This window comes from Nycticebus coucang, chromosome 20 (assembly GCF_027406575.1).
Source record: "Nycticebus coucang isolate mNycCou1 chromosome 20, mNycCou1.pri, whole genome shotgun sequence".
NCBI classification, from domain to species: domain Eukaryota; kingdom Metazoa; phylum Chordata; class Mammalia; order Primates; family Lorisidae; genus Nycticebus; species Nycticebus coucang.
In genome coordinates this window covers 53,267,959-53,287,934 of record NC_069799.1, presented here as the reverse complement: position 1 = coordinate 53,287,934, position 19,976 = coordinate 53,267,959, and the positions used below count along the sequence as shown (strand labels likewise).

General features: G+C 38.1%; 1 protein-coding gene across 1 annotated transcript in view; it reads right to left on the bottom strand.

Moving 5' to 3' along the window:
• The window catches only part of NEBL (nebulette), a 177,916-nt gene that overhangs the window by 92,152 nt on the left and 65,788 nt on the right, over nt 1-19,976 (bottom strand). The window contains exons 8-10 of the mRNA XM_053572933.1: nt 14,101-14,211; nt 4,749-4,850; nt 3,550-3,651 (exon numbers count right to left, since the gene is read on the bottom strand). Of these exons, the coding sequence (XP_053428908.1) occupies nt 3,550-3,651; nt 4,749-4,850; nt 14,101-14,211 (315 nt within the window). The remainder of the gene's footprint in view (nt 1-3,549; nt 3,652-4,748; nt 4,851-14,100; nt 14,212-19,976) is intronic.

Sequence of the window (19,976 nt, the reverse complement as noted above, 5' to 3'; positions counted from 1 at the left end):
CAGGCACCTTTTAAAAGTTTTACTTATAGTAATTCATTTAACCTTCAAAACACCCCTAAGAAGGAGATAGTATTGCTGTCATTCCCATTTTACAAACGAGAAAACTGAAGCTACAGGGGTTAAGCAATTTGTCCAAGGTCACTCTGCTGGCAAGCAACAGAACTGAGATTTTAATGCCACGGTCCTGTTCTAGGGCCCTTTTTCTTAACCACTACCCCAATCCACACAGCTTCTCCAGAACCTGCGTGCTCTCCTGTGCAATTGATGGGGACATTTTGTCCCTAGAAAAGGGTGAAGTTGCAAGAAGTCGTGTAGCTTCGCTGGAAATCTAAAGCAATGCCCATGACCCCTGGCTCTTAAGTAGCATTATTTGGAATAAGAAGAGCTTGGGGTCACATCCCATCTTTAAAGAGAGTGTCACCCAATCTCTTGTGCAAAAGTAGCCTCCAGAGTGGCAAAGTGAAAGCACCTTGTAATCTCTAAATCAATTAACATGAGACAAATGACATTTGGTGTCTCTCCTTTTTACCTTTCCCCGGTGTGCTTCCTTCTGCCTCAGTTTCACCCTCATGCGGGTGCACCTGTTCAGGCCCTGATCACTTCATGTGTGGGTTACCACCGTCACCGCCCGGCTGGCCTCTGTGACTTTTGCCTCTTTCAAAAGTCAGATTTTTCCTGCCCAGCGTTGCTGCACTAACCTTCCTTAAGTAGTATTTTTTTTTAACAGTCTTTCTTCGCTCAAAATTTTCAGTGATCTTTGAAAAAAGGATAAAAGAAAAAAGAACTCCTTGTTAACCTCAATGTTTGAAAAAATGACTTTATATATATGTGTGTGTGTATATATACTTTTTCTCTCAAATTTTCAGTGATTATTTCTTACATAAGGCACTACAGTTAACATGGCAACAAATAGTTCTGGTATTTTCTTTTTGGAATTCGACTCTAAAATGCTCCCATGATTACACTCTGATATTACTTTTCTTTTATAGAATTCACTATTCCAGAAAGGGGGAAATGGAGAGTTATTATTTAATAAGTATAGAGTTTTGCTTCTACATGAGGAAAAGTGTCCTTAAGATAGACGGTGGTGATGGTAGCATGACATGATAAATGTACTTAATACCACTGAATAGCACATTTAAAAATGGTTAAGATGCAATAGCCAGTTGGAACTTCAGTGCACATAGAGAAGTGAACCTCAAGGAACATGGAGCTGGGGGGAACAGGGGTGGAGGGGATGGGCAAATTCAGACCTGCTGGGTACCCTGCCCACTGCTGGGGTAAGGATACACTTACAACTTTGACTCAATCTGTACAACAACAAAGCATATAAACAAAACATGTGTACCCCGAAAATTAAGATGGTAAATTTTGTATGTATTTCATCAAAATAAAAATACTGGAAAAGTATCTATAAAACAGAGCAGTCCTACTTCACTAAGTAACAACCCATTACCAAAATCAAACCAACACTGACCAATCCATCATCACCCAGTATCTAAACTCCCAAACACCTGTGTGTGTTCACAACCGCATCCTCTCACTCTGAGCCTCCACTGGAGGAGAATGTCCCATGACATTCTCATTCTGAGGCTTAATTTGGGGACTTTCCCTTGAGCAGAGTTTTCTCCCCCTTTAAATGCAATTCAGCTCAAGCCCACCTCCTTCACAAAAACTTTCTAACCATCCAAGTCCTTCTCCTCCACACGAACAAGTCATAGAAAGCTGTGGGCATCAATAACATTTTGCTTTCACTTTACTGGCAAGTTTCTTTCTACTAATAAGCTTCAGCATCTTTTTACCTGCTTATTGGTTTACTGGCCATTTATATTTGCACCTCTGTGAATTGTCCACTTACCACATTGGTCACTTTTCCTACGGGATTTCTTAGACTCTTTTATTTCCCTTTTAAGGAACTTCTCTCTGTGTATTATAGATAATAAAATGTTCTCATCATGGGCATCATGAATACTTTCCTAAATATATGAACACTGCTGCTCTTCCTTTTTACATGCTTAAAAAAAACTATTCACAGACACACCCTTCTCAGTATAAACTCGATCTTATTTATTCCAATATTTAATGTCATTTAAATTTTTTAAAACCTTGTTTCCATTCCAATTGGAATGGCATGGGGTTTTCAAAACTAATCTTGAAAGAATTAACATATTTATAACCTCAAGTATCGACACTCTCGAGTCAAGGGCATAATAGAGTCAAGGTGGTAACTTAACGTCTCCTCTGTGCGGAATTTCATGTTCTTCAGGTAGATCTCATGCCTTCCACCATTTATGCCTCTCCATTTTGAAATATAATTTAAGACTTTTGCAACTTGATAAATGGATGTTTTCAAAGTGGAAAACGCCATAAATGTACAGAAACTACTACATGATAACATTATTGTTGACTTGCAGATGTTACCTTTTCCATTAAAAAGTTTTCATATCATCAATATGCCTACCTAGTATAGCTTCTGGATCTCTGGTCTTGTTTAAGAATAAGGCCATTATACCGAGGCGGTATACAGAGTCTCCTGAATTTTCAATTAGGATTTTAAAATAATTGTACAGTTTGTATTCATATCTTTAATCCACCTGGAATTCATTTTTGTACATGGTTTAAGGATTTGGCTCCAATTTTGTTTTTACCATGATGGATGGACTGTTTTGTCGGCACCATTTATTAACTAGCTCAACCTTTCCCACTGATTTGAATCAACACTTTTATCATATATTAAATTCTTAGACTTATTAGAATCTATTTCAGGACCCCCCTACTCTATCCTACTTATTATTTTATCTCTTGCTATACTAATCCCATACTGATTAATTCCAGTGGTTTTCTAGTATTTTATTGTAACTTACATTCCCTTTTACTGGTCTTGATTTACATACTTTTAAAGACTATTCTCAAACTGTAAGACCTTTTCATCAATATTATAAAAAAAAAAAAAAAAGCCCTGTTGGATTCTCATTAAAATAGCATGGCATTTACATAGTATATGATAATTACAGCAGAAGACATTTTTAACTAATTGGTAGTTTCAGCCAAAAACACGGTATGTCTTCATACTTTTATGATCTTACTTTATGTTCTTCAATAGATTTCAAAATGTTCAATAGATTGCAAAATTTTCTTCATTTTCATCACCTTTTAAAAATTTTGTGATTATTCAAAAATTGGGAAAACCACGTACTACTCAGTTAAAAATTGTGCGTAAGTGTACAGATAAAAATACAATTATTTAGCATGACTATTGGTGGCCTCTGGAAATCCACAAAAATGTGGACCCCATGGCCAAACTCACTGAAGCAGGTTCAGATTTGACCCTGGAGAAAAGAAAACTTTGTTTTATGCTTAAAATTAGACTTAATATTTTTTTCCCCTTTACTGAAATTCGTAATTATAACCCCATCTGAAATGGATTCAGAAACATTAGCTCTGTTTATTCTTACAATTAAAGATATTATCTAAAGCGCAGTATTTTCCCTGCTGCTAGAAACAAAATCTCTGAATAAAGTCATTGTGGGATCATCGTGAGAGTCTTACTTGACTAGAAAGTTTAGAAGCTTCCACAGCGTGTTCAAAATCTGGTCTTCCAATTACAGCAGGCTCTTTATTCATTATTCCTTGCCCTCTCTTATATTCTGCCTAAAATGAAAAAAAAAATAAGAAACTGTTACATTTTTCTACTTTCCAATGAAGAATTACATTGACATTAGCCAAATAAAATATAATAGATCCTCAGCCCATTAAAAAAAAAAAAATCCTTATAATACACCAAATGCTAAAATGTTGACTGCAAAAGAAGGCGTTGATTTTATTCTATAGTTATTTAAATAAATCTACTTTTTGTAGTAAAATTATTACTAATTTTGAGGCTTCCTATTCACTCATCACTGTCTTCATACTTACATATAAATACTGACACAAAATATTAGGAAGAAAATCTCTGGATAATGGATATCCCACATTCTAATGAATACAGGTAGGTTTTGTTTATGTTTCAGGAAATGGTCTGACCATGTTTCATTGCCATGCAGTTGAATTTAGTAATTGATGATTTGGGGGAGGTGGGTTGGACCTACGTTACGCCAATACTTAGTTCAAGTTAAATCGTCATTTTTAACCAGGGTTTTCCATACATTTAAATAAAGTGGTAGTAGTCTAGGAGGGCATCTTAGAGAAAGCAAGAAGTAGCCATGTCACTTGGGTAAGCATTGGTGGAAGAAAATCTGTACAATTACCAGCAGCAAAATAGAATCGAGGCCAGAAGAAGGTCTATCGAGCACAGTGGGCTCAGTGAGAGATTACATGGGACCAGATGACCAACAGCCATGACTCTTAGGCTGGGGCATCCGATGCGATCTTATACCAAAATAATACTTATTTCTCTGAACGTATGATTATACTAGCTACAGTCAAGTTGAGTTAGGGTCATTTCTGCATATCCCCCAAATAATCAACATAATCAAATGGATAACTGAGGGGGAAAAAATTGAGATAGCATTAATTCAGATTGATTTATGACACTAATTAAATTAACCCTCCAATTACCAAAGCTGTGCTCTCCCTCCTACAAAAATAAGAATCTGGATGTGTTTCCAACTACAGACATGATCTAAGGACCTCCTGGGTACAGTCCACAACTACAACAGGGACCTTACCTAACAAACGTAACCTAATCGTTTGTACCCTCATATAAAAAAAGAAATCATTTCTGCTCAAGATTAAGAAAGAGAAATTACATTGCTTATGATCTTGGAGATCTGAGTTGCCATCTGGATATCCGGTCTGCTGAGCTCCGCACTGTACGTGTGGGTGTCCTGTACATCTTTTCTGTAAGAAATCTGATCAGAGATCGTTTGGGTTGAAAAAAAAAAAACAAATTAGTGACTTAATATGGCTAACTAGCCTTCATGCCCATAACATTATTTATCCTTGCTAAGAGAGTCTATTGGCCTTAAGTTTGTTGGGGGTTTTGTTTTGTTTTGTTTTGTAGCATAGCATTTATTTGCATAGATACCTGTACATTAATTGTTTATATTATACTTAAGTCTCAAAAGGATATTAATATGTTTGAACATAATTTATACTACCTAAAAATATAAGCAAAGAATGAGGCACAGAATAAATCTGAAAGGATTTTATACACTTTATTAGCATGTCTTTTGTCAAAGTATATATGTTTATATTTACATACAGCCCTCACTTTGCCCATCACGGAGTCTCAACCCCCAGTGGATGCAAGATAAGGCTCAGCACAAGGATACTGAAAATCACTTCCCTTAGGGAGCAGGTGATATAGCTCTGTAATTCTCCAGATTTGGCCCTTTCAATGATACCCTTCAAGTTCAGGACTTTTCAAGTTCTAGCACAAGGAGACCTAGTCTTGGGCACCATTAGTTTTACCACCTAATAAATAACACTGCAAGAACTTGATATTCCCAAAGTAAAAACTACTATGTTAAGGAATATTCTGCCATTGAATGTGAGTTAGATGTGAGCCAAACTATGGAAAGTAAAGATTTAAAGTATGAAAAGTAGAGATACATTTGGCAAATGTATTTTAGGTTGCATTAGTCATTTAGGTTAACTCAACTGACAAGTGGGAAGAGAGGCCAGAATTGAACCCATATAATGTCCCGTGGTCAACATCTCACCAGTCTTTCTGCTTGTCTGTTTCTTGAGATTTGTCATGAGCTGAAGCAGTATTTGTCAAAGGTGGTTCTACCTGGAAATATCCCAGGGACCGACTGTTAAATTCATAATGCAAGGTGCGTAAGGATGGGCATTTTTAAAACCCAACTTCATTTTTTCAGAGCACAAAAAGGTAGAACACAGAATGTATCTCTGGACGTCTGTACAAAATGCTCAATTACAATAATTACATCTTGTACACAACAAGTATTTCTAATGCCCCTGCAGACTTTTCTACAATAGTATCACCTGGGGGTACTTCTTAGAAATTCCTGAGGTCCATCCACACTCCTCTGTAACAGGATGTTGGCCTGTGGGTCTGAGAGTCTGATTTTAATGAATTCCCCAGTGGACTGCTACGAGCCAGTGTTCCGGGTCCTACTGATGTACCTTATCATTGTCCCTTCCACTTTTCTTCAGTACTTATACTTTCATGGTCTCCCTTAATGAGTCATTTCAGGTAGACTTTATGCATCCAGGTAGTCAAAGAACCATTAAAAAGAAGCTGGACACTGAGTTATTATGTTGGGTGGATTTTCATTCTGTAGGGATTTTTAACACAGACCAATCTCACTGGCTTCCAAAACCAACACATTCATGATAGCAAATGATAGCGAATCAACCTCAGCCTACGCTGAGTTAAATACAAGCTGTGTAAACAAAAACCGGCTCTCAGGTGAAAACAAACCAAAATTATTACCCACCTACGAGACTAACTGTTTCTAAGTTACTATATTCACAGGAAAACGACAGGGGGGAAATGTCTTTTTGTTTAGAAAAGAATGAGGGTAAAAAAATGGAAACCCTTACTTTCTGAAAAGAACGGCAACCTTTCAGAAATCCACGCTTTCCATGGGTTACCTAATTATATGCTGTTCAGTCTAATGACTGCGTGAAGAGAGGCGAACAGCACAAAGGCAGCGGGAGCAGGGCTTTGAATAGGGTCCCATCTTCCATGTAAATTGCAAATTAGAGGCCAGCATATGTGACTCAAAACAAATATTAAGATTGACATGAGCTGCAAATTCAAACAAGAGGATCCAACGAAGCCACGCAGGAGAGAAGCACAAGAACCTGATGCCCAGTCACATCTTCCAGCATGTCGCTCCTTGGGAACACGTCACAGGAGAGAGGGCTTGCCCTGGGGGACATTCAAGAGTAGCAAGCTCTTGATTCCACTATCTGCAAAGATGTCTGAATACAGGTGGTAACCTGGCTTCCTAAGTAGATGACTCATGTTCTTACAACTAACTCGTTCCTGGGTTTGAGGTCATCTCATCTGACATTTCCCAATACATGTCTGCCCCCGAGGAATCAAAAAATGCTACACGTCAGAAGAGACGCTTCGAAGGCAAAGTCTATACACACACAGAGGGTGCCCCAAAAAATGGACATACATTTTAAGGAAGGAAAAACACTACATTAAATTTATAATACTCAAGTCACATCTGACTTCTACAATTACAAGAGGTGCTCAACGTGGCTTATATTCATTTTTTATTCTTAGTATATATTGAGTATTACAACTTTAACATTTTCTTTTCCTTTCTTAAAATTTGTATACATTTTCTTGGCACCCTCTGCATTTTTTTTCTATTTCCTAGACTCAATCTCTAAATGCCAACCATCTGGGAACAATAGATTGGCCTCCATTCTTCAGTCTTCTCATGACAACAAGGGGTTCTATACAATATTATTTTGAAGAAGAGGAAGGAAGGAAGAGATTTCTGAAAAATCATCAACCCAGGATGAGAGCAAGCTTGAAGGTCAAAGATTGATCATGCATTATTTTCTTCAATGTTTTATTCCCTAGTCTCTTCTCAAAACATAGCAAACAACAAGGAGGAAGGACAGGAGTAGGAAGAGGAAAAGAAGACAAGGAAAGAGGAAGAAGAGGAGGAAGAGAAAATAATATCAATAATAATGTCCGGTTTAGACATTACGTGCTATATAAAGCACTTTACCATTACTGCCCCACTCACATATTGCTTAAATATATGGAAGTGCTCAGATGATCCTAATATGCATTAAACCAAATTTCCCTACTACTCGTCCCATTTGTCCATTCCAAATGTTTTCTTAATTTTTAACTATTTATTCTTAGAAAAAGAACAATTTTAGTAAATTCTGCAAAGGAAATGGCTAAAAGCCTACAAAATGACTTAGGAACAAATAAAATCTGAACAGTATTTTAATCTTTTACTAGAATATGATCCAGTCCTCCATTTCATTAAATCTAGTCTACCTTTCAGTGAAGTTTCATCATTTTCTTCTATGGGTCTTGCACTAGAAAAATAATTCTCATGTGACTGCCAATGATCAAGATAAATGTCTAAAATGTACTCAAGATGATCTACTTGAGTCTTCAACAGTTTCATCTGGAAATAACCTTACATGTTTGATCACTTCCTTGTTTTTATTTTGCTGAACTTCATGTCTTTGCTTCATGTAAGGATCTGGGTCATCTTCCTAAATAGTCTGTTGGTAGTTGACACATGTTGATTTTTTTTCCATCCTTTTTTTTTTTTTTTTTTTAAATTTGGAAACTGCTCCCTCCTCACTTGTGGGATTTGGTGGGGTGAGAGCCCACCTTCTGTCAACAGGAGTAGCCATGTGACTCAGGCTGTCCAATCAGATGCCCCATTAATAAAAGGGCAGACACATCACCCGGACAAGGCCAGAGTCAGTGGAGGATCTGAGGCGGGAGGAGAAAGAGCCGCTCTCCTTCTCTGCGGGTTCAGCTGCTGTCAGGATGATGTAAGTTTGAAAGCGTGAGCTGCTGACTCACGTTCATATAGAAAGAGTCTGTGTATAAGTGTCGTACACAGCCCAGAGTCCAGAGAAGGGGAAAGAGGGAGAGCCCTGGTCACACTGTGAAGCTCCTCGGTCCAGTTATACCTGATGATAACTTGAATTTTCCAACTGCATAAACTAATAAATTCTCATTTTTCACTTGAACTTGAGTTACATATATTGCTGTCATAAACCTAAAGTGTTCTGAATACCGTGGCCTCCATTTTTTGTTTTTCCACAGTGTCGAATCTGTTCTTCATTGCTCCCAATGAAGATTTTAATTCCATCAAAATCTGTCTTTGAGTTTCCTCCTTATCTCCCCATGCTCCTTTCCACCCTCAGGTCATATTTTCATCTCAGCTTCTTCTCTGCTTATAATCTTTCGACTTCTGGTTTCGTAAGAGCTACAAATTTTGCACGTTTCCTGTGTTTGCACAGTGTCCACTGTGTCACACCATCCTCCACGTGCATCAATTCATAAAATCCTCACCCCATCCCTATGGTGCTAAATTGCACACAACTGGGCTCCATCAATGCTGCCTTCTAAGGCTTGAACCATATCCTCCAGAATCCTCTTCCTACCATAGCTCTAGATTAAACTTGGCCAATAAGAGGCACTCATGTAAGAGAAGTGAAACGGATGTCTTTATTCTGAAGGTATAGCCAGAAGTGTGTGTACAGTGAAAGGAATCACAGGGGCCATCCAGTGAGCCTTTTATATTTGTAGGCAGTAATTTAAGACTCCCCGGTAGGTGAGTTAAAAAACTAGAGAAAAGCAAAGCCTCCACAGACTGTCCTTAAAGTCATGTACTTGGAGATGAGAAGATTGAGAGCTCAGGAATGGCAGCTAGGAAGAAAGCCCCAGACAGACAGACAGATAGCTTAGGAGGTGCAGGGAGTATGAGGAGGCAGACCTTACAGAAAGCAAATCCAATTGACCCAGAACCCTCCCCTTTGCCACTTAGCTGAGGGTTAATGTGATTCTTGCGGTGAAAAAACTAGACTAACCCTTTATGTTTATGGAACAAAAGCAAGTAACATAACCTGTATGTAATTATAATCTTAAGGCATTGGCTCAATCCCAAGAAAATGTTGGTCATCGTAAAGTCTCGCATTAGAAGAGCCTTCCAGGTAACATCAAAAGGGCACGTGGTCTGGTAATTCTATCTTTAAGGATAGTTATCTTCGTCTGGGAAGGCTGTACATAAAAACAGACTAAATTATTAAATTGTAAATATTTTCTACAATAGAATATAAACCTTTTCAATATAAGTAAAGGTAGCATCTGATACTATTCGGAAGACAGGAAAACTTTCAATCTTCTAAAAGGTGGAGTAAAATATCACGTCATAGCCAGAATGGTTTATCATTGCAATTGTGATCCTGGTTTATAAATCATTTTATAGTTAATAAAAGTTTCCTTATTCATGATTTTGTTTTGTTACCACCGCAATCTTATAAAGAAGGCAGAGTAAGCATTACTATGTTGCCCTTGATATGAACAAAACATTAATGTGTTTTTAATACTAAGCCCCGAAGCACCGTTAGTATAAGTCACATGGAGGAACCACAGAGAACCATGGTTATTTTTCCAGTATCATTTTACTGATTTATCTTTAAGCTTTTTCACTTCCTGATGGAATAGAAATTTTGTCTACTGATAAGTTTTTATTAATTTTAAGAAAGTACATACATCATTCTTGAAAAGAACATTAAGTCTCTTGTCTCCCGTGCTGAATACTTACTAATACACATTGAATTGATTACCAAGATGGCGTTTTGGAAAAGTTTGCCACTCCAAGTTCATTGCAAGCCTATATAGACATATTACTTCTAAAACTTAAAATGGCAGTTTAAAATGTGTTTAACCTACTGCAGAACTATTGGGCTCCACGTCTAAGATTGATGAGAATTAATAAGGTAACTGGGGTTTTCATTATAAACCCATCTTTAGGGGAAAGTCGTAGGAGAGAATATCTCCAGTTTAGCTGATTACATTTGAAAAATCTGGCAGGGTACGTCCCTTAAGATACAAAAGAAGGATTTAGATTTGTCTGGTTTTAATCATTTTTTTATTATGGCAGTAACAAGATAGGCTCAGGAAAAGTTTTGAATATGTCCTTCCACCTTAACCATTTCCTAATAGAAATTTCATACTGATTTGGTCTTTTATAAATTAGACTTCTTTTCATTGTTTTGGATGAGCTATGATTTCACACCAAACTCTCAAGTCACCCTTTAAAAACTGAAGGAGGACCACATAGGCCTAACATTTTATGGCGGTCCTCTTCTGTGGAGCCCTTTAAATATATCATCTCATTTAATACTTGTGATACTCCTAAGAGGTAGATATTATTGTCCCCATTTTACAGTTGAGAAAACTGAGGTCTAGAGATATTAGGTGGGTCATCCAGGCAATGTGTAGCAAAGCAAGAATGTTAGCCATGATCTGACTCCAAACTTCTTTTCTAGTATATGCTACAGCAGAAGATATTCTGAGAAACATTTATTTTTCCTTTTTGAGGACCATTAAATTTGGGGTGACACAAAAGACTAATGCCTGCAAAATACTCTTCCCCGTAGAGAGCTGTTATTCAAAGGTGAGAATTCAGATAGTCACAAAGAATTCTCTCCTCTCATCTTCCTCTGTTAAATCACATTGCTGAAGGTGTAAAGAAAATAAGTCTTGGTTCTCCAACAAATATTAGAAAGCCGACTTGATTTTGGTGGAAACAAAGAAATGGTAAGCAAAGATGGTTTGAGGTAAATGGGATGCATAAGTGATGACACGTTTATAGTTTAGATTCAATTAAGTCATTTATCGCCATAGTGCCGAGTGACGGTTCACGTTATGAAAGGGTAATTTTACTAGTAAATTCTCCGCAGTGTTTCACTGGATGAAGTTTTATGGGAGACAGATTTATGGTAGACTGTCTTTTCCAGAGATGCTGTCGATTCACCCTCTGAACTAAAAAGAGGTACCAGTTTTCCTTGTGGTTCTCAAAAAAACATGTTTACATTTTATATTGTAGAGACAACAAATGTATGATTCTAAGTTGCTTGGCTCTAGAGGAATATCAACTACTTTGCGGGTAGAATACAAATATCATTCTCACTTTAAATCTGAGTAAATAGTCTTAAACACTTTCCAAATCCTATTATATGTACAAACTTTGCATGTAAAGGTTGAGTCAAGTCGGCTGAGGGGTAAAAGTAAACACATCTTTCTCCCATAAGTACACAGTATTGAATGAAGGAGAAAAGGGCTTTATACTCTATTCCCTCAATCCCTCAATCAAAGACCTTTTAAAAGAAAAGGCAGAGTTAAAATAATAAGCCCAGTTCTATGATAAGGAACTTCTGTATTTGAATTTCATTGAATTATAGAGTTAGACAGAGCCTCCCTGGGATCTGTGTCACACCAACCCCCAGTCCAGACTGCCAGACCGCCTTCTATGCCCCGGACTTTTGTGTGAATTCAGAATATCTCCAGCATCAAAATAGTGGGAGCTTGGGGTTTCTCGGTTATTCTTTCCTGCAGTGCATCTGAATTCTGAAGATAACCTACTTTGCTCCCCATTTTTAAAAATTTCATTGCAAATCTTGATCCACTGCCTCTTTATGAGGGAAGCTGCAAGGCCTACCAGAAAGGGCAGACTCAGGGGTCTGACTCCTTCTCATTTTCCTCGTCTACAAAATGGGAATCGGCACTGGGGTTTTGTGAGAATTGGAAATGATCAAAGTCTTGGCCTTGCTCCTGATGCATGCTAAGTGGCATGTGCTCTGTGTGAGTGGCAGTTATTATGATTATTACAGTCATTCTGTAAGCAAACAGCATCCCCTTAAAACAACCCTTAAAATAATTACAGAGATGTGGTGGCTCCATCTCCGGGTAATCTTAAACCATCTCAGAAAAGTGCTTCAGTACTAGCATATGTGTATACGTACGCGTTAAAACGTAAAACCTCATTCATTTGTACTTAAACATTGACAGATAATAATTTAGTATCAAATATATGTCACCGTCCTGCAAAGAGATACTCTACTCAAGGAGGCTCCGAGGGTACAGAGTGAGCCATGCGTTAAGTGGTGGACTGGACACCATGAATGACAAAGGGGCTCCAGGTGCTTCCCCAGGAGAGTGGGTTTCTGGACTCAACTAGGACACACACTGTCATTAACTGATTCTAACCCTTAAAGAACCTGACACCGTTGACACAATTCTTTTGGAGAACAGAGAAATCATGATGAGGCGACATGTAAGCTTCCCCCACAATTTCAAGAAGAAATTACTCTTCGAGGCTACCAGGATAGTGATGGTAATTGAACAAATGCATGAAAACCTCCAGGTACCTGATAACTTATCACCAAAGAAATGTGTTTTCTCCAGGATAACTTCCTCTGTCTTGGCTTCTCTCTAAGCCAACTGTTAGGCACCTATTGCTTTCATATTCCCCATGGGACTCAAGTCAGACAGTTTGCTGCCTACAGCATTCCAGAAGAATTACGAGTGGGGCACCATCCAGCTAGTGTTCACAGATGATCATTCCATGGGACACTCATTTCCAATGTTCTTTATTTCAGTTCTTCTGTGATTTCAGGTTAGAATGAGCTTTGGCATCAACCAAAGGGTTGAAATAAAAGTCCTGCCCTCATTCCCTTCAACAAACTAAAGGATCCGCTTTCAGTTAAAATACCCCCCCCACCCCCTGACTTTTAATTTCCCAGCCATGACAGGACAGAGGCTGTCCACGATTCATTTGCTCCTACCCCACCCCACTTCCCCTTACTCGTCATCACTAGATTTTATAAAAAGCTGATGTAAGAAGAACAGAAGGCCAGAAGATTTCTTGGCTACCTTTGTCCCACCCCCAGCACCCTCCTATTTTTATGGCTCCAACACAAAGAGTTTCTTTGTGATACACACTGCTGGCCATAGACGGATTCTGGCCAGTCTCCTGAGCACGTGTGGTTCACAGACCCATGCTTGACAGCTCACCTTCTGACCTAGGGTAAGTTTTACATACTAATTATAATGCATTTAAATGTTCAGCCTCCACCCCAAAGTGATCATTACACACACACAAACCTAATACACATGTGTATGGGTCTCCTTCATAAATATTCATAGTTCCTCCTGTAGTCTGTTGGATATATACACTTGACCAATGCATTCAGTGTAAATTCCTGTCCTCTCCCCCCACCCCCAGAAATGTCTGACTTGCGTCCCAGCTTGTGGGGAAGCTGGCTGTAACCGTTATAAGAAATAAAGTCTCCTTTGTAAATTTACAGAGTTTGGGAATTTTTTTCAGTCAATAAAATCAAGGAACGTCTGGAATTGCTAATAGCTCATTAGGTCTAAAGGATCCATATTTGAGTCATACAGAGCAGAATTCCCAATGTCTGAAAGAGCCTGATGATGTAAAGATTTTCTGCAGAGTGCTCGTGACTGTCCAGAGAGCAACTCAGATGTACCTCTGACTGATAAGAAACGCTTCAGTTCTTTTTGAATAGGGGCCCTGTAATACCGAAATTTCATCAAGGTAATCATCAACCCTGACGTGAACTAACTACAGTTTTCTAGAAAATCGTGAGGAATAGCCTTACGTTACTCTGGTGCTGATTGACCTCCATGGCATGTCTGACCTCAGGTGGCTCCTTCATGTGGGCGTAATCCGGGAATCCTCTGTTGGCACCGTGCTTCTGCTTATAGGCAACCTTATGAAAACACGAATAACTGTTAGTTCCATTTAGAGCTGTATAAGATCTCATCTGTTAAACTTTAGTGTTTCACAAAGGCTTTATACATTTAAATACCAGTGCTGATAATTAAATTTGTCTAAGCCTCCCTCTGTAACAAGATAATATCTACAATACTTTCATCTTAGCGATTCTGTTTCAATTCCTAATTCTTATTCTTTGGTGTTTATTTCAAAACATCCTGGATCAAAGGATGTTTTGAAATATCCTCACTTCAATTCACCTAGTTTAAACCTCAGGTACAGTTTGGGGAAATTGTACAGATCCAAGAGCTTTTAGGGTTATAGATGGTCAAGGTTTAAATCTTGGGAAAACAATTAATTGGGGAGTGGGGGTGGGGGTTATAGAACATTTCAAAATTACTTGTTTTTAAATGAATGGGTCTTATTTTATGTAGACATACCTATAAGATAGATAATATAAGGTTTAAATGCACAAATCTCTGGGGGAAATATAACACATGGGAAAAATTCTCAGATACGTCAAGCCTTGCTCTCCATTAGCAAAATGAACATCAGACCAATACAATCCGTTACCTCCATGTTACACGTGCTCCATGCTGGACGCACAGTGGGGCATGAGAAAGACACCTTAGAAGTATTAAAAGGTGTAGATGAAACCAAACTCAGCCCCAAAGCTGGAAACTAAAGAAGAACCTAAAGACAGTCACCAAATTATCCCCTTATTCTTGGTTTATACCACTATCTTATTTTAGTTACTTGGTTGAGTTTTGTGGAATTACTTATCATCTGTGTTCCCTTACTAGAAGATGACTGTCCAGTTCACTGAACCCTCAGAACCTACAAACTTAGCATCAGTGAATATTTGCTCCATGAATGAATGAATGAGAATAAAACTGTAATAAATGGAGAAAGGAAAGGCAGGATTAATCTTTAAAATATATTAAAAGTTTAATACAAAAAGGATGCTAAATAGAGTTGGAATTCCTCCATACACAAGAAAAAAAGCAACTTAAAAAGGAAAACTGGAATAGTCTTCGCCAAGAACAAAAGAAGGTCTGGTTTTCAATGAAAAAAGGATATAGTTAAACTTAAGGAAAAAGTTCTTACCATATGAACTCCTTGAGAGCTATAACTATCTTACATATCTTTTAATATCAGCGATAAATGTTTAGTGAATGAATAAATGAATTTATAAAACTTCCTCATCAGCTTAAACTCCTCGTGGGTGTTTATAAACACAATCAACTACCTATTTACCTTAGATAATATACATACCTCAAGGATTATAGTGATGATTATAAACTAATTTTTACAAACGAATTTACTGAATCTTACCATCCAAAAAAGTCATCTAGTATAGCTATCAATGTTTAATAGCTTTGGATGGTAAGATTCTGGCTCCCCACTTAGTCTTTTAAAAACTTCTACCAAAAGAGAACTAAACCTGGGACATCATAGTGTCTAAACTATAAAAGTTCTGATTACAAGTCCTACCTTTAATGAAACACTAATTTATCTCTTCAAAGCTGTATCTACGTGGCCATATGGAAAAGTCTAGTGCCCAAGACAGAAACATACTCTCCAGTACGTATGACAGCCACCAGCGACCTCTATTCTTCCAGACTGCCAGCACAGCTTAAGGTGAAGTTCTGAACACCCTTGACGCCCTCTTCAACCCAAATCCCAAGTTATCCATCTCTAGCTCAGGGTGCCCACATGGTCTGACCAATCTTAATTAGAATTGTTTCATTTAAGCCGGTCATCATCTCCCATGGGCTAAATGCTATTACTGCATCCAGAGGTCACGACATTTTACTTTTGATGGTTATGTTGACATTTCTGTTCCCTGGTTACCTACAGTCTCATTCCAGCCATGTCCTGCACCCCATCCTGTGGGTTTCGTGGCTTACCAGCATTCACGTGCAGCCCCTCGCCTTATTCCAGGTATAATTCATCTTGTTAGCAGCTATCAATTTAATCTTTCAAGAGATCTAATTCTGATGAACATGTCTTTAAATGTCCACCAATTAATTATGTTAAATAGGAAACCCTTTAAGAACCTCCATTCGGGCTGAGTCTATTATCTCACTTCCATTACATTCCATGTTATAACTTTAAAGTAGAGGAAGGGGGATTTAGTGGGTGCCCAACTCTACAACATCAAGCAAAAACTTGTGTGAGATTTATTCTTTCTTCTTAAATAAAAAGGGTTATCAAATGCCTGCCTCCTTTTTGAAGGATGCCTATTTATTTTGTATTTTACGCCTTACTCTCAACCTTGTGACTTTGTAAACGTAACCAATGCCGCTGATCGTTTTGTGGGTTATCACAGAAATGGTGAGTCATCAAGCACAATTTAAAAAGCACTGCTTCTTTAAAAAGGCTATGTAATTTTCTGCTTGTGGCATTAAAATAGTCATTTCATTTATAGCTGCTACTAAGTACCACTTTAGAATTAAGATTACATCACATTTGAGGCAGCTGAGCTTTAATTTATCATATTAATTTTCTTCCTTAAAACAGCTAATGGAAAGTTGTGTCGCGCTAATAAACGTTCTGATAAGTTTGCTTTCTTGCTTTCTTGATTTGTCATTATCGTGGGGTATGCCCCTAGATCAATGCTTTTCAACCTTTTTCATTTCACAGCACACTTAAACCTGTAGTTAAACTTCCAAGTCACACTTAAATCATGTTGACAAAAAAAAGGGTAAAAAAACAAATATACTGCCTGTGCTTTGACTATCTTTCAAAAATATTTTAATTAATGATCTTTAAAGATGTTCACAGCACAGCTAAGATCCTCACATGGAACACTGGTTGAAAATCATTGATTAATAATGTTTTCTTCACACTTCGAGAACTAAGATTGCTGTGGTATCAGACACCTGGAGACAGGAGCGCACCTGTAATAATCTTATATACTTTACATTTAAACAAGTTTATAATGAGTAATACATACATTTAACTTCCATCCTTGACCTTATAGCATATTTTTATATCTCACACACGTATACATCCATAAGATGCACATGTTTAAATTACAGTATATTTTATAAGTATTACATAGTTAAATGGGTTTTAATCCCATAGAGAAGTCACCTTCGAAGTCCTGTATCAGGATCCTGTGGCGACGTAACACAGACTCTCATAAACTTCTTTGGCTCAGATACCTGAGAAGCCCAAATTTTTTCTGTGATGGGGGATCAATTAACCATCACCTGACACAGCCCTAATAAGGATCTCCTCGCTTCATGAAATAATCTGCTCCACTTTCAGAAACTTTATTATCTTTGTTTATGAAATCATTAATAGAGAATAGCTAACCAGATAGCCTCCTTAAAAAATCCACCCCTCTCTCTCTCTCTCCTTGATTCAGGAATTCCTTCCTTTCAGTCCTTTTCTACAAGAAATTATTCATCCAGCTAACTTTATCACTTTGGTTTGAATTTAAGCCTCTGATAATGTTTGTAAATTGATTTGAAGAGAATAGTGTGCTTTAATGGTTTGTCAAAAGCACAGGAGACATCTCATGAGAACTCAGAATATTTAATTCCAGACTTCATTTCATAGTCAAAGTATACAACACATCTGATACTATTTGAACACAGCAAAAGTTTAGCTATTTTTCGCGTCGCAAACACTGTTCAATAGTTCTACTTTCTCGCCTCCCTTTTTAGCAAGTTAACTCTGAGAATCACTAACAATAATAATAAACTGATGAATGCAAGTGCAGTGACTAATTACAACAGTGGAAAACACTGCCAATTAAGCGTGCCTGCCTAACTCTCTTGGTGGTGTCTATTCTAATACAGAATAACACTGCTAACAATGTAAGTGATAATTTCCTCTGAAAAAAACAAATGACAGATTCCAAAACACACAACCTGGATTATCTTTCATGTTCAATTCTACGCTGTGTGTATAGGTCCTTACATGCTATGAAAAGGTGATAAAAGTCGTGTCCTTCCAAAGAAATCTGAAAACGTTCCCTTCCTAAATATAAAAATAAGAATTGATTTTGTTCTTTGTCCTTCATTGCGTAACTGTTGCTTGTCACATATCAAGGGCTGTGCTGTAATTATCTGCTTTTTAAAGTAGCCTATATTACCAGCAAGTGGTTAGGTGACCAGATGTTGGTAGAAAAAAATAAAGGGCCTATTAGTCACGGTCAGCCATGCAGAACCTTGACATCATATATTTTTAGCCTCATGTTGCATAACTGAGATTAGCCTACTGCCAAGTTGGTTACACAGTGGATGCTTAAAATCTGTAATAAGGAAGAACTTAAAGATGTTTTGCAAAGGATAATTATGCTTAGTATTTCTCAAGAGTAATCTATTTTCAGACTATTGAAAATCATCTAAGTATCTTCTTTTTTTTTTTTTTCTTTTTTGGTTTTTGGCCAGGGCTGGGTTTGAACCCGCCACCTCCGGCATATGGGACTGGCGCCCTACTCCTTGAGCCACAGGTGCCGCCCCGAAAATCATCTATGTATCTTCTACTAAAAAGGAACAAGATTCCTAGAGAAGAAGCAAATTTTTTTTATTGTTTAATAAGAAGAGTGGCGATGGTAGGAAGCAATGTAGTTAAAAACTCAACCTATGCTTAGGGGTATAGGGCACACCTCCTGGGTGAAGGGCTCAACTGCAATTTGGGCTTTACCTAACAAATGCAAACAGTGTAACCTAATCATTTGTACCTTCATATTAATCTGAAATTTAAAAAAAACTCAGATTATGGAGCCAGGCTACTTATGTTTATGTGCTGGCTCTGTTGTGTACTGTCTGTGCCACCTTAGACCAGTTACTTAACCTCTCTGTGCTTCTGTCCTACATTTCTAAAATGTGGATACCTCACGGGGTTGCCGGGAGGATTAAGTAACAAAGATACGTGAAGTACGCAGAACAGCATCTGACACATAGTAAGCTGTGTGTTTACTTTTATTATTAACCGAAAACGAGGCATGAAGAATATGAACTATGTAAAAGGAGGCATACCCTCAAAAAGGAAACCAATACATTCAACAAAAGTCCATTTTATGGGTATTTATTGAACACTCTCTGGGCTCCAGGGACTGCTGTTAAGCATAGGAGTAGAAAGGGGCGGGGGGGGGGGCGGCGCCTGTGGCTCAGTGAGTAGGGCACCGGCCCCATATGCTGAGGGTGGCGGGTTCAAACCCAGCCCCGGCCAAACTGCAACAAAAAAATAGCTGGGCGTTGTGGCGGGCGCCTGTAGTCCCAGCTGCTCGGGAGGCTGAGGCAAGAGAATCGCGTAAGCCCAAGAGTTAGAGGTTGCTGTGAGCCGTGTGAGGCCACGGCACTCTACCGAGGGCGGTACAGTGAGACTCTGTCTCTACAAAAAAAAAAAAAAAAAAGGAGTAGAAAGGGGAATGGAATAGAGGGCCAAGTAACAGATAAACAAAATAACAACAACAAAAAAGATTGTACTAAGAAAAAAATATAAAAATGAGTCAGAAAGAGGTGAAGTAGCCTATTCTGAAATTGTGTTGAAGACATCCAATAGATTAAAATGCATTAAGAATCCCTTAACAGCCGGGCATTGTGGCAGGCACCTGTGGTCCCAGCTGTTCGGGAGGCTGAGGCAAGAGAATCGCTTAAGCCCAAGAGTTAGAGGTTGCTGTGAGCCATGTGAGGCCACGGCACTCTACCGAGGGCCATAAAGTGAGACTCTGTCTCTACAAAAAAAAAAAAAAAGAATCCCTTACATGGTGATGTATTGAAAAGAGAAAATTACCCCAAA